This window comes from Mytilus californianus, unplaced genomic scaffold (assembly GCF_021869535.1).
Source record: "Mytilus californianus isolate M0D057914Y unplaced genomic scaffold, xbMytCali1.0.p SCAF_2, whole genome shotgun sequence".
NCBI classification, from domain to species: Eukaryota; Metazoa; Mollusca; class Bivalvia; order Mytilida; family Mytilidae; genus Mytilus; species Mytilus californianus.
The window spans coordinates 20883193-20899470 of record NW_026262668.1 but is presented as its reverse complement, the minus strand read 5'-3'; the positions used below and the strand labels follow the sequence as shown (position 1 = coordinate 20899470).

The following is a 16278-nucleotide window of genomic DNA, read 5'->3' as shown; positions in this document are numbered from 1 at the left end:
ATTCAAATGTGAAAACTAAAAATAAAAATGAATAAAATAAAATAAAAAAGGCGAACTTTTAATACATGCAGTTAAAGATTTCTGGTGGTAAAATCTAACAATATTGCCAAAACGAAAGAAATTTAAGCATTACACTAGTCATAAGTACTGCATCATGTAAACATCTTCTGACTGATGTTTACTAAGATTCATAATAATTTATGTATGGTAACACTGCATGTCGGAAAAACGCCAAGTCGAAATGATTTTAACAGAAGCGATTAATTTTTTAATGGCGATTTCTTCCTGTTTATTATTGAAATTTTATGTTTCATGTGAGTTCAAATTTGATTCATAAGCACAAGATGTATCAAGTGTACTTCAAACAGTATCTTTGTAAAGATGATTACACAACGTTTGGTAATAGCTCTTGCTTTCTTGAATGTTTCTGTGGCAAGCATAATTAGGACTACAGATTTGGATAATGATCTTGCGACAAGTTCACAACCAGAAACAACTGAAGGATTAGTTACCTCGGAGCCTGATGATCCTGATGATGGTATGTATAAATAACTACTGTAAACCAACATATTTTTGCGGATACTTTATTAAGAGTTTAGCCATTGCCAGTCGACTTTGTGGCGATTTATTTTCGCGATTTTCTAATTTTCGTCATCTATTTCATTACCGGAAGACATAAATTCTGAATATTCGCGACTACTTATATTCGCGTTATTTTCCTAACCTAAATTAAATCGGTCTCGAAAATTATAGGCCTATTCAAAACAAGCGCAATAATTCGGTTAGACTTATGAAGAACTATTTTCTATTTTATGAACATCTTCCCATTCGTTTGGTATTTTATTTGCAATGACAAGACACTTAAGAAATGTTTCTTTTAAAAATATATTATGATAGCGTACATGCATTATTTCAAATGTATAATCTATAAGAATATAACTTTGGAAACATGTCGGTGATCATATATGTTAGTAAGTAAGTAAATTGTATTTAGAGGAGAAACATATGTACACTATATATATCAGCTCAATAACATTCACAAAAGGGGAGGCAAAGGAAACAAAGAAAAATCATTCAGTACTTCTAGTATGCTTGCTCTAAATATCTGAATAAATACATATCTATTCTATTAGAATCGATAGCTTTTCTATGGACGCCGGTGGTAAAATAACTAAAGCTGTTTATAAATCCGTTGGATGTGTACTGATTTATATTTCAATCTGGGAAAACATGGTTTATGTATTATAGTTGGGACTGGTTTTAAACTAGCTTTCAGTAACTGATATCACACTTGAATCCTTGTGTTTTCTATCATTTTGTGAAGGTTTTTCGTGTTTTGTGTCGATCTGATGAGTCGAGCTTTTTCCAATTGATTTTTTAACGATATTTGTTTTATATTGTGCTTTTAGACGATTGTGTCAGTTTATTAGGGGATCTACATTCTTTATGTCCTGTGTCAAGTGAGGAATTGTTTCATATTTTTCATGTTGGGGCCTTTTATAGCCGACTATACGGTATGGGTTTTTGTCTTTGTTGAAGACCGTACGGTTGCCTATAATTGCTCACATCCACTTCATTTGAACTTTGGTGGATAGTTGTCTCATTGGCAATCATACCACATCTCCTTTTTTCTATATTTAAAGAATTAAAGAATAGTCCATTATCATTTGATTAAAAATAAAAGCATACTTTTCTGACGGATAGTGTGTTTAAACGATTTTTTTAACGAACAAAAATAATCTTAATGTGGAATGTTATGCCAAAACATATGACATGCATGTTTATTTTATCATATGTCTGTTTTTCTTCTTTGTTGACTGGTATGTATGAAATTTATCTTGAAAAAAAAACCCACAAAATAAACAAAATCCAAGCAAACAAAAAACCTGGCGTCCCTATGATCATTAAACCTAAAGATACAATAATACAAGTTCCGCCACAAAAGTAGGTCACTATGATCTACTTTAATATTGTTATTATGGTAAACTGATTTTATTGTGTTCTTCAAGTATGCAGTTTGCCTTTGGATGCAGGCCCATGTGATGTTAACTCCATAATGTTCTATTATAATACTGATACTAAAACCTGTGAGAAGTTTTCCTATGGTGGTTGCCTTGGAAACGCCAACAGATTCTATGATTATTGGGATTGTGAGTCAGCTTGTCATGTGGAAGATCAATCACCCGAAGGTATGCTTTAAGACGCCATGTGTATTTACTGAGGTTGAGATTTAAGGTTAGATGTATCCACATGAAACGCAACATTAGGGCCATTCAAGTACGTAAATGTTTAGTTTTCAGTTTCACATGAACATGAACATATCTCATTTCTTAAAATTTTATGTATATAATGTACTTGATATGAAAGACAATAGTATGCCGATTCTAAAATTATTATTGCAGATACATACATACAAACAGTGAGCAATCAATCAGAACAGAAAGAAACCAGGTGTGTCGACAGTCTGGTGAGCATCTTCTGCTAAGGAAGCCTCACCGTCATGCAATTTTAAAGTCTGTATGAATATAAAAAAGATCAGACAACACCAACAGCTAACCATAAACATCAAGAGGGGAAACATGAAGTCTTCAACAATAGATTGGTGCCTATACAATATGAGTTAAGATATACTAGTACATTGTCCCGAGTCTATACAAGCTGTGAATAAATCAAACAGAGACAATAAAATAACTGCTATCAAAACCATTATTTTTTTTCATTTGGATTCATTTAAAATATCTTTTCTTAGTTTGTGATCAACCAATGGCAATCGGTGGCTGTGCGTTCAAATTCAACCAGTATTTCTACAACCAAACAACAAATGAATGTGGATCTTTTGTATACAGTGGTTGCCGTGGTAACAATAACCGGTTCCACGACCGTGATAGTTGTGAGGATCTATGTAGGATCCCAGAAGATGGTACGTAAAATGGTCTATCCTATTTTCTGTATCTCTGCATTCACATTTTTTGTATGACCCAAAAAAGACGGTATGTTTATATGGCCAATTCTATTTTCTGAGTCTCTGACTTCACAGTGTTTGAATGATCCCAGGAGACGGTACATAAAAATTGCCTATTCTAATTTCTGTGTCTCTGCATTCACAGTGTTTGTATGACCCAAAGAAGACGGCATGTAAAACTGGCCTTAATTCTAATTTCTGTGTCTCTGACTTAACAGTGTTTGTATGATCCCAGAAAACGGTATATACACATGGCCTATTCTAATTTCTGTGTTTCTGCATTCACAGTGTTTGTATGACCCAAAGAAGACGGTCTATGTCTCTGACTTTACAGTATTTGTAAGATCCCAGAAGACGGCATAGAAGACAGCTTGTAAACATGGCCTGAATTCTTAATCATGTACCTCTGATTTCGCAGGGTTTGTAAGATCAAAGAAGATGGTAAATAACAATAGCATCAATGTTAACTTCTGTGTCTCTGATTTCACAGGGTTTGTAATATCACAGAAGACGGTACATAACAATGGCATCAATTCTAACTTCTGTGTCTCTGACTTCACAGTGTTTGTGATGAAAAGTTGATACCATTTTCTTTGAGTCTTGTTTAAAATTCATACCAAAATCAAAATAATTTAATTAATGTCCGACCGTCTCTTCATTTTCAACCGGATTTTCGAAGGAAATATCGGTTATTAAATTGGGGTTGTACGGCGGGCGGCTGGGCGGGCGGACGGGCGGCTGCCAAACAGTGTCTGCACAATAACATGAAAACGCTTTGACAAAATTTTTTTCAAATTTAAATATGTTGTTTCCTGGGACTAAATGAAGGTCTAGTTCAATTTTCAAGATTTTAGTATTTCTCCTTTTTGAGTTATCGCCATTTTTAATATCCAAATTTGGTATTTTTAAATATTTTTCTCTCTTGTTGTCAATTATGACTAAGGTAAAACATATGGTAAAAGTCTTATCTTACAATTATAATTGGAGTGACAGATTTATTTGAAAATTTTCTGTTTCCTGATAAGATCTGTAGGACTGTAATCTATAAAGTTAATTATTTATTAGTAGGACTGTATAAATGAAGGTTGAAATTTACTGTACATTATTAGACACTTTGAAGATAATTACAGATAAATTTTATAGGTTTTTAAGAGATAGACATTTTGAAGTTAATTACATTATTAATAATTATATACCTAATGTTAGAGTACTTTGTTAAAAGGTTAAACCATAGTTCTGTTCAAGGGGAAATAACCTTTCAAGTTGCAAGCATGATTCATTAGATAATAATCTATTATTTATTATAAGTTAAAAAGTTAAAATTGCAGATCTATATTAGTATGTTACAGATGAAAGAAAAATAATTGGGAACTATCAATTATATATATAAAGTTTGATTTTGATTTATACACTAAGTGATAAGTTAACACACATCTGGTAATTTTCAATGCAATCACCCAATTATAATTGGAGTTACAGATTTATTAGAAAACTATTATCTATATTTGATTATAATTTAAAAATAAACATAACATCATATCTCTTTACATCATATCTAATTTTAGAGTCTATGGTTAAATCATATTTAATTTTAGATTAGCATTAGTTCATGGAAATAAAGTTTAAGTTATTTCCATTTAAACAGAAATGGTTTAACTAAGAAGTATTTCATCAAAAAATGTATTCTTGGGGTTCTTTGATATGCTGATTCTAGCAATGTACTTAGCATTTGGATATTGGACCATAATAGGTAAATATTCAATTTCAAATTTTGCAGTTCTTTGACCACATTTATTTTGTGTCACAAACCCATGCTGTATTAAATATTCAATCACAATCCAAATTCAGAGCTGTTTTAAGCTTAAATGTTGTCTCCATACTTGCTCAACTGTTCAGGGTTTGACCTCTGCAGGAAAATCCGGTTTGCTGTCACTCTGACAGCCTCTTGTTCATAAATGTTTTGGTAACTCTGAATTTGCTATTTTACATCAAGTGGTAATCGTGTGTTGCTGTTTCTCATAATGGATTATCGTTTTAGTATAAATATACGGAAGCCAAATTAGGACCTCCCAAAATGAATATAATTTGAACTCGAGGTCACGAATTTTGAAAATTGTGATCACGGATTATATTGTTTATAACGAATTTTATAATCCGTTAGTAACGATTAAATTCGCGATTAAGAATTTGAAGAATTAGTTTTCACTAACTGTAAGATCATAGATTATTATCACAGAATACTTTAATCACTGATATTAAACGTATAAAATTTGTTATCACGATTTCTAAAAATGTGATCCCGAATAAAAATCGTTATCATAAATTGTTTAATTCGTTACTACGGATTAAACCACTGATTAAATTTGTGATGAACAAATTTGTGGAATTTGGCAATCACATAATTATTTTTTAAATTCGTTATCGCGGATTTTCTTATCAAATCCGTGGTAACGAATTCCCAAATTTGTGATAACTTTTTCTCAAATACGCGATTTATATTTTGATTCGTTAACAGTTGAGATCACAAAAACCGAAATGGCCACAACCGAAAAGGCAAAACCCGTCTAATGGCAAGTTTTTTAATTTATATTTCGTCATAGCTCTCTGAACACGTTGATTATTACAACAGTCACTATATATACTTATTTAACCTTTAAATGATAATTATGTATTTGTTTATACAGACTGTAAGCTCCCAGCGGATCCAGGAGTTGGCCCTTACAGTGCCTCATTCTACTATTATAACATACAGACGGGTTCATGTGAAATGTTCCTCTACAAAGGGGCGTTGGGGAATAAAAACAGATTCTACGATAAAGAGGAATGCGAAGAGTCTTGCACGCAATTGGATTAAGGCAATGGGTAAGCCTGTTTAACATGGTTAATAAAAAGAAATGTCTTATGGAGACGATCAAAGTATAGTGTTGAAACTGGTTTAGCCTTTTTACCACACCAATCAACGGATTTTAACAAACGTATCACGACATTGTAATTATTAGGCAGACAATTTCAGGCAAGTGAAGCACAGTAATTCATCCCGATTTTTATAAATTTTAATTTTTGTACGAGAGAATTGCTTAATTTTTACTTTTACATTGGCTGTTTTGTGTACCGTTCGTCTTTTTTTTTAATTTGTTTGCACGATGTCATCATTCTGTCTTTATTCGACACTATTTTATATTGCTTTTTTGAATCGTTTGAATTTTTTTATCAGTGACATCACAGAAACATATTCCCCTAATATGGCATATATATGGGATGGCTGTACATAACACACTATCCTACAAAGACAAAAGCAAAAACAGTTACTAGTAACTGAACTTCACCCATCATCTCCAACACTGCACACAAACTTAATAATTGATAAGAGAGCTAATAAAATAAAGTGTGAAATGCTATATAATATAACTATAACAATGCAGGTATAAAAGATAGGACAATAAAATAATATCTTTGTACAAAACTAATGGTAACCAGTGTGTGGTCTGATTTCATTTTTTCATTTTCTGATGGTCTGACCGGAAATAATATCCTTTATTTAACTAGACCACGCATGCCCAAAATATATGTGAAAAGCCCAATATTTAATTTTAAAAATGCCTGTTTTGTATATATATATATATAGCAAATACTTGAAATTGTTAATTCAAAAAACTTCATTTTTATATTTTAGGAATGTTTGCAGATTGGAAAATCAGTGGAAATGAATGTACGATTTATGTATGGCGTAATGAAACGATTGACTCAAATTGCAGATATTCTTATGTGAACTCTTATTTTTTTCCAGATTATAAATTCAATTAGATAATACATTTATATGAATAAAGTAGAAATGTGACAGCAACTCAACGAGACAATTGAAAAGCTTCCAAAATCTCTAAAAAATCAAAGAGTTCAACATTCTGATTTCAATCGACAAAAATTGAACGAATATGAAAATTATCTCTTATTTTTATGTTGAAAAAGATGTCTATTTATATACTGTATACAACTAAGAAGACCAATGAGACAGCTATATCCACAAAAAAACCACAAGAAGTAGATGTAATCAATTAAGATCACCGTACACCCTTCAACAATGAGCAAAGCCCATAATGCATGGTAAGCTATAAAAGCGATTGTGATAAATACCCTTGCATTAATTTGCATTCGTGTAATATTGTAATGAATATAATTCCTTTGAAGAATATGCCGTATGTCAGAAGCTCTGTTTCTACAAAGTTTTTATTTGAAAACATAGTTTTACCAGGTTTTTTATACGACCGCAAAAATTAAAAATTTTTTGGTCGTATATTGGTATGACGTTGGCGTCGTCGTCGTCCGGCGTCGTCGTCGTCGTCGTCGTCGTCGTCGTCGTCGTCGTCGTCGTCGTCTGGCGTCGTCCGGCGTCGTCCGAAGACACATTGGTTTTCGCACTCTAACTTTAGTTTAAGTGAATGGATGTCCATGAAATTTTACCATAAGGTTCAATACCACGAAAGGAAGGTTGGGATTGATTTTGGGGGTTATGGTACCAACAGTTAAGGAATTAGGGGCCAAAAAGGGGCCAACAATAAGCATTTTTGTAACTTCCAGACAATAACTTGTGTGTAAGTGTATGGATCTCTCTGACATTGTACCACAAGGTTCCATATCACAAAGGAAAGGCTGTAATTGATTTTGGGGGTAATTGCCTCAAAATTTTAGGAATTAGGGGCCAAAAAAGGGGCAAAAAACAAGCATTTTTCTAGTTTCATGACAATAACTTGTGTGTAAGTGTTTGGATATTTCTGAAATTGTACTACAAGGTTCCATATCACAAAGGGAAAGCTGGAATTGAGTTTGGGGGTAATTGCCCGAAACGTTTAGGAATTGGGGGCCAAAAAGGGGCCAAAAATAAGCATTTTTTCTAGTTTCCAGACAATAACTTGTGTTCAAGTGTATGGATCCCTCTGAAATTGTACTGCAAGGTACCATACCACAAAGGGAAGGCTGGGATTGAGTTTGGGGGTGATGAATCATAAGGGGGTTCAAAAAATTTGGGGGGGGGGATTTTTTTTTTTCTTTTTTTTTCTTTTTTTCCTTTTTTTTTTCTTTTAAAATTTTCCATTTTAAGTTGGTTATTTCTGATTAATATTTAAAAGCAAATAATAATGATATGGTAGGAGATACACACCAAACAGGATGTGTAAATTATTATCTAATAAGTATTGTGCAATAGCAAGAAATTTTCAATTGCACAGTATTGCACAATAGCAAGAAATCTTCAATTGCACAGTATTGCGCAATAGCAAGAAATCTTCAATTGCACAGTATTGCGCAATAGCAAGAAATATCCAATAGCACAATATTGCGCAATAGCAAGAAATTGTCAATTGTACAGTATTGCGCAATAGCAAGAAATATTCAATTGCACAGTATTGTGCAAAAGAAGATACTTCGTATAAATTGCTTATTTCTTGATCAATTTCAATGGGGTTTTATTCTTGAATTCTTGGGGTTCTTTAATATGCTGAATCTAACCGTGTATTAAGTTTTTGGATTTTGGGCCCCGTTTTTAAATTGGTCCACATTGAGGTCCAAAGGGTCCAAAATTTAACTTTGTTTGATTTCATCAAAAATTGAATTATTGGGGTTCTTTGATATGCTGAATCTAACCGTGTATTTAGATTCTTAATTTTTGGTTCCGTTTTCAAATTGGTCTACATTAAGGTCCAAAGGGTCCAAAATTAAACTTAGTTTGATTTTAACAAAAATTGAATTTTTAGGGTTCTTTGATATGCTGAATCTAAACATGTATTTAGATTTTTGATTATGGGCACAGTTTTCAAGTTGGTCCAAATCGGGGTCCAAAATTAAACTTTGTTTGATTTCAACAAAAATTGAATATATGGGGTTCTTTGATATGCTGAATCTAACCATGTATTTAGATTTTTGATTTTTGGGCCCCGTTATCAACTTTGTCCACATTGAGGTCAAAAGGGTCCAAAATTTAACTTTGTTTGATTTCATCAAAAATTGAATTATTGGGGTTCTTTGATATGCCGAATCTAACCATGTATTTAGATTCTTAATTTTTGGTTCCGTTTTCAAATTGGTCTACATTAAGGTCCAAAGGGTCCAAAATTAAACTTAGTTTGATTTTAACAAAAATAGAATTTTTAGGGTTCTTTGATATGCTGAATCTAAACATGTATTTAGATTTTTGATTATGGGCCCAGTTTTCAAGTTGGTCCAAATCGGGGTCCAAAATTAAACTTTGTTTGATTTCATCAAAAATTGAATTCTTGGGGTTCTTTGATATGCTTAATCTAACCATGTATTTAGATTTTGGATATTGGACCATAATAGGTGAATGTCCAATTTAAAATTTTTAAGTTCTTAGACCACATTCATTCTGTGTCAGAAACCTATGCTGTGTCAAATATTTAACCACAATCCAAATTCAGAGCTGTATCAAGCTTGAATGTTGTGTCCATACTTGCCCCAACTGTTCAGGGTTCGACCTCTGCGGTCGTATCAAGCTGCGCCCTGCGGAGCATTTTATTTTTGTGGTACTGGTAGACATTCTTATTGGCCGCTATATCTATGTCTATATAGTATATAGCCTTCTGGTATTCTGGGTTTGTTGCGAGCGAACGGTTATGTTTAAATTACTAAACTATTTGTGTGCTTGTTTTTTTTGTTTGTTTTTTTTTAAATTACAACTGCCTCGGTGGCCTTGTGGTAGCGCATTCGTCTTGAGTGCGGGAGGGTGTGGGTACGAACCCTCGCCAGGTAAAACCAAAGACTTTAAAAATGGTTTTTGCTACTTCTCCGCTAAGCACGCGGTATTCACGAGTAAGAGTAATTCAACAATGTAATTAGTTCTTTGAATATTGTTTTTATTGGTATTAATATTGATTTTGTTATCAGTAAATTAATGACATACTAAATATTATTGTTATACACATATGCACTTTCACGGTACAACAATCTGTCGATACCTAAATTTTGGCATTGCACAATGTCATGTTTTTCTCTGACTGTTAATGCCGTCTTTACACTAAATCCATTGGATGTTCGATTACTGATTGCTATTTTAGTCTTAGATACATGATTTTTATTTGTTGTTATTGGCTTTGAACTAGCTTTCAATTACTCCGAGTACTCTCAGATTCGTACTTTATGTTTTTTTTTGTTAGGGATGTATAAATACCCTGCCACGTCCGGTCTGTGTTTTTGTTAGATGTTTTTCTGCTTTGTATCGATCTGATGATCTGATGAGTTAAGCCATTTTCAACTAATTTTCATAGTTTCGTCTTATGTTGTGCTGTAATACCACTGTCCAAGATTAAGGGGAGGGTTGAACGCTCACAAACATGTTAAATCCCACCACATTATCTATGTGCCTCTCCAAAGTTAGGAGCATGTTGTTCAGAGGTCATGTATGTCATATTTGTTTTTTCGTAAATTGTTTTGTTATAAATTAGATCGTTAGTTCTCTAAATTGAACTGTTTCATATTTTTCATGTCAGGGCCTTTTAGAGCCCACTATACTGTATGGGATTTTGTCATAGTTGAAGGCCGTACGTTTGCTTCCATCCATATCATTTGAACTTTGGTGGAATAGTTGTCTCATGGCAATCATACCACATCTCCTTATCTTTATAAAGACGGGTCGGCTCGGAGTCAGAATAATGTGTTTTCCTGCGGACTGTTACCTTGTGAACTAGCACGTTAAAAATCGGGCTCAGCGTGTCGGTCTAGTACGAAACATGTTCTAGTCCTAAATATGCATTAAATTTGCCGCTGGACGTTAGGCAGTCATCATCATCATCCATTAAGTGACGTCTATTTGTCATTCAAAAACAAATTCAACCGTTGATCAATATGAGAAAAAAGATACTAAGTTTAAGTTCAGTGGTACATTTCAGGATAAAAAACAACATTCGCACACTTGTACTCGACACGAAACAGGAGCTCGATGAACCTAGATTTTTATGGAAGGGAATATCCGCCATAATTAAACATGTCTTAATTTCAAAAATGCAATTTCTTAATTTGTAACATGCAATTTCTTAATTTGTAAATTGTAATTTCTTAATTTTTAACATGTATTTTTTCCATCCGTAACATGAATTTCTACAATTCTTGATTTGTGAAATGAATCTTCTTAATGTGTAAATGCAATTTCTTAATTTGTCAACGTATTTTCTTCGTTCGTTACATAAAATTGTTCATTTCTTAATTTGTGAAATATAATTTCTTTGTTTGAGCCACGTTTTGGGAGAATGTGTCAGTGTAATTGTTACCGCTGCCAGCCAATGAGAATTTCTGTTAACAAGAAAAACTACAAGTTACAAATCAAGAAGTTTTACAAATCAAGAATGAAATAGTTCCACAATATTCCACACGAGGTCGCTAAGGATCTATGTCAACTCGTACCTTCGCCAACTTGTACTCAACCAACTTGTACCCAATATTTACCAACTCGTATCTAATATTTAATCATTTATACGCATTCAAGTTTTCATGTTCTTTTATATAATAAACAAAATAAATTAAAGTACAACTTTATTGATTGGTAATCTGATGCAATTTGTTTTCAAATCAGAAATATCTAAAGTTAGTCATTCGTCTTTAGAAGTAATTGATTTTATGAAATTGTTTGAACGATAATTTATTTCATATACATGTTGAATAATTATAATCATACAATGTTCTAATCAGTGATCATTGTAGTCAGTGGCCGGGGTCAAAGTGTGGGGGGTCCGGGGTTGAAACCCCCTATTTTTTTTTACAACTAATGCTTTTGTAAGCGGACATGGGGTTGGAACCCCCTTTTTATATGACTTGCATGTGTTTAACCCCCCTTTTAAAAATGGTTGGACCCGCGCGTGATTAGTGAATAAAAGGCTAGGACCTACAAAAATAGAATGGGGTTGTTTAAATGAAAAGTAAACATAGAAGGGTTTATGAAAACATAGATTTCGGAATAAATGCTGCACCAAAGTCCGAGTTTTACTTATTAACTTTGTAAAAGCAAAGCTGTGGGAGGGGGAGGGGGTAAGGGCGAAATGTATGATCTTACATTTGTGTATCTAAATAACTGTAAATGTAAAAACGTTTGGACTATATTTTATTCCTGTGCTGGATTTATCGCTTTAAAAAGGCCTTTATAATTATATAAACTAACTAGAAAAATCTTGTTGAACACATGTTCAACGCAAAAATCAGTAAAAATCTTGTTGAACACATGTTCAATGCAAAAATCAGTAAAACATATTCTTCTCTCTTATTCTAGGAAGCTTTTTTTACTGACTTTTTTACTGATTTTTGCATTGAACATGTGTTCAAGAAGATTTTTCTAGTTAGTTTATATATGAAGGCATTTCGAATCTTTTTGAAGTGATAAAGCCAGCACAGGAATTAAACAGTCCAAAAACATAAATATAATATTAGTCTGGTAGGTTTAAATTATCTATTCAACAATTGGTTGTCGTTTTTTGCTCCTATGGTTGTCGTTGGTACATGTCTCATATATATACGCTCACAAACATGTTAAACCCCACCACATTATCTATGTGCCTCTCCAAAGTTCTTACTTATTTTTGGGATAATCATGATTTAAAAATTCTTATTAATTATTAATGAAAACATTTTCTTTTTAAATGAAAAAGATGTAACCATAAGATAAACTCATCATTATTTTTTTCATTCAAATGAAAAGTTCACAAATTAATTTTTGCATCAAATTTACTAATTATAATTGTCAAAATTTAGAATCGATCATTTGCAGCGATTTGCAGTAAGAATAATAATTAAGACCCCGATCTACCTTAACATATTGAAAATTAACGATGGCATTATTTCTATTTCAAACGTGATGCATGACTTATAAAGATTTAAATTTTAGTTAGGGAAAAGGATTTTCGAATTTATAAAAAAAAATTGCCTTTTTTTATAATTTACAGAATTCGTAATTGATGTCAAGATTGTGAACTCATACATATAATATGATGATGATTATTAAGATATAATGATTTTGACCCGTCCGTCTGCCAGTCAGTCAGTCCGTCCATCTGTCCGTCCGTCTGTCAGTTTGTCCGTCCGTCAGTCCTGTTCTTGTCATCGAAACTGCTCTGAAACCATACAACAGAATTTCATGAAACTGTGTAGATAGTAAGGACATACTACATGTATGTAGATGTGCATATCGACAGGAAATTGTGATTCAATTTTTTTTCTAGCTGTTATGCCCTTTTAGTCTGGCCTAAATATACTGCTGCAACAGTTTGTCATCGCAACTCCTCTAAAACCACATAACAGAATTTCATGAAACTTTATAGTTTATGAGGAAATAATATGTATACGTGCATATCCACAAGAAACTTTATCAGTTGACTATTTTAGGAGTTATGAGTCATTAAATTTAGAAATCTGGTGAGTTTTTGTTTTCCCAGAGACAATGTGGGGTCGTGGGGTATGTGAGCCTGCTCACAAAGGTTCTTTAATTTGTTCGAGTTAAACCAAATAAGATATGAATTATGAAATATAACACTAGTATAAATTTATGAAAAAAATAATACAACGGACTTCTTATGAATAAAGTGTTGATAAAATGAGTAAAAGAAATACCAGACTCAGACGTCGTCTATCAACATCTTTTAAATAATCAAACTGAGAAGCATTTGAATATCAACGTAAATTGAAAAAAAGACATTACCAAATAACAAAAAAAAAAAAAGAAAAAGAAACGTATAATAGAAACAAAACACAAATATTAAAAATTTCACCAGCCAAGATTGAGAAAGTCTTATAGCAAAAATAAAACATTGCTAAATTTTAAGAGAAAAAAGAAAATAATACATCGAAGGTCATAAACGAAGACATTCATTGTGACATTTTTTAAACACGCTCGTCCGTAGAGTTAAGAGGTAGTGTCAGTTTTCCCTTTATTTGTTTCACTCATAGTATCAAAATTAGTTTAAAGTTTCAAAACATTATGAATTTTGAAAATGAAAGATGCTAAATAATATACTAAAAAGATTTGAATTCATGTTACATACGTTAATGACATCATTTTATTATTCCTTCCTAAACATTGCTGTTGGAGCGATTTTGACACAAAATTAAAAATGATGCAGGTGTTTTAAATATTTTCAAAATTCTATGTTTACATTTATTAATGCCAACCCTGGATTGAAAAAATGAAAATATTTAATGAAGCAACTTAAAAAATTTCTGCAAAATGATTGCTTATTAGAATTCCAGAATGTAAATTTTACAGTCAGTTAAAGCGACATTTTCACACAAGTAAAATGATTGTACCCTTGAAACGTTCTTTGAGACAACGCCAAAATCCTCTATTTGTTGAGAACGTCGTGTAACGCTTAGTGGTACCAATACCGTGCGTAACGTCAAACTCATTACAAATGTCAATAGTAATACCATTTTAAAACCATTTTCTCCCGAGTTAGGCTTACCCTTATTTCAGAATATTACTATTTTTGTTATTGCAAAATTAGCATACAAATTGTTTTCATTTGAGTAAGTATAGACACTATCAATCATTTGCCGTAAATCTTGTACATTTTCACTGAATAAAACCATATCATCTGCATCCATCCGCGGCCAGGATACTACGTCACACGCAAGGATACGTTTCTATTTTTCATCGGAAAACGGTTCGCTTCAAGGTATGTTAACACCGTTTTATACAACTTATACTTAGTCCTCCGAAAAACCGATTAATGCACCGTGCTCCTCTCTACTTGTACTTACTAATCGCTTTCATTTTGTAATTTAAAAGGCTGTCAATTTTGCAAACACCTCTGTTCAGTTTGAAAACTGTGCATGGATACTGTTTCTACTTTCCCGTAAACATCGTCAAATAGCTCTATTTCATACATAAAGGCACCGAATACATGAAAGTCTTCGAACATTATCAACAAAATACAAAATCCAGGCTGTATAATGCTCGAATGCAGAGTGAAATGCTCGTAGTGATTTAAACATCGTAAAAACCAGAAAATACAATTTAAGGACACAGTTTGCCCCTAGTAGTTAGTAGTAAGTAAGTAAGTAAATTTTATTTAGAATCGGGCATGATATGTACATATGACAGAATACACAGCACACATATAAATAAAACACATGCACAAACAAACAAAAAAGCACATTTTACAATAGCTGTCAAAGAGACAAAAACACTATCAAATAATTGAAATAAAAGCAAACAATAAACAGAACATTGAGGGCAAGAAGACTTCAGATGTGGGACTGCAAAGTTATTGTCTACATGAGCTGCAGAAGCAGTTATCTGAAGAACACCATGTTGAAATAAAATGTTTGAACTGTTCCAAAGTTTAGAGGCTATATGCATGGATAGGCAGGGAGTTCCACAACTTTGCTACCTCAAAGCTAAAGCTCCTCTTGCCATACCTTGTAGTTCTTGGTCGTGGTAAATCAACTGTGAGTTTAATTCTAAAATTATATGCAGTTATCTTTAAAATTTAATATATTGTGTAAGAACTCAGGACTGGATTTTGTCACAATTTTGTAAGTTTCTAATGCCATGGTTCTCATGCGTCTGATTTTAAGTGTTGGAAGATTAGATTGTTCAAGTAATTGTTCGTATGGGTTATTGTAGTCATTGTAGATGAATCTGAGCGCTCGTTCTTTTAGTTTTCATTATTTTAGTGTTACGCTCGCTACAAAAGTGCCGTGTGAGTGGGTGGTAACTTAGGTTCGATATGATAAAAGAATGGTAAATAGTCATTTTTGACAGTTTATTCAAGTGTAGTCGTAGTTGTCTGTCTGCTTTTTTTACAGATTTTTTATATTTGTCAGTTAAAGTCAAGCTTAAAATCAATGGTCACTCCAAGTAGCTTTATTTCATCATCGCATTTGATGTTGTTTCAAGACTATGTTGTTTTTAAGCGTTTTACTACTAATTGCTATGGCTTGAAATTTTTCAGGATTAGCCTGCATTTTATTTAATGAGAACAATGAAATTAGTGAACCACTGTCTTCCTCCAAGGATTTAATTACTAATGCCAAAGAAGAGCCAGATTTTGAAAGGGTATTGTCATCTGCATAATTTTACAAGTCACAGTTTTTTATAAAGATAAAAATATCGTTGTTAAAAATATTAAATAATACTGGGTCTAGTATAGAACCCTGTGGTACACTTTTATATATGTCAAGCATTTGACTGATACTTTGACCAATTAATTATTTTGACACATTGTTTTCTATGAGTTAGGTAACTATTTAGTAAATTTAGAGCAGATTCACTCAGACCATAGTGTTTCAACTTCATAAGTAATAAGTCATGAGGTAAGCAGTCGAAC

General features: G+C 32.6%; 1 protein-coding gene across 1 annotated transcript; it reads left to right on the top strand.

The window, feature by feature from the left end:
- Window positions 1-370: 370 nt before the first annotated feature.
- Window positions 371-6806, top strand: LOC127729467 (carboxypeptidase inhibitor SmCI-like). Its single transcript, XM_052237288.1, has 5 exons — window positions 371-538; window positions 2010-2189; window positions 2750-2920; window positions 5647-5824; window positions 6636-6806. Exons 1-4 carry the CDS (start codon window positions 382-384, stop codon window positions 5814-5816), a joined length of 678 nt encoding a protein of 225 aa, XP_052093248.1. The 5' UTR covers window positions 371-381; the 3' UTR covers window positions 5817-5824; window positions 6636-6806.
- The last annotated feature ends 9472 nt before the right edge of the window (window positions 6807-16278 follow it).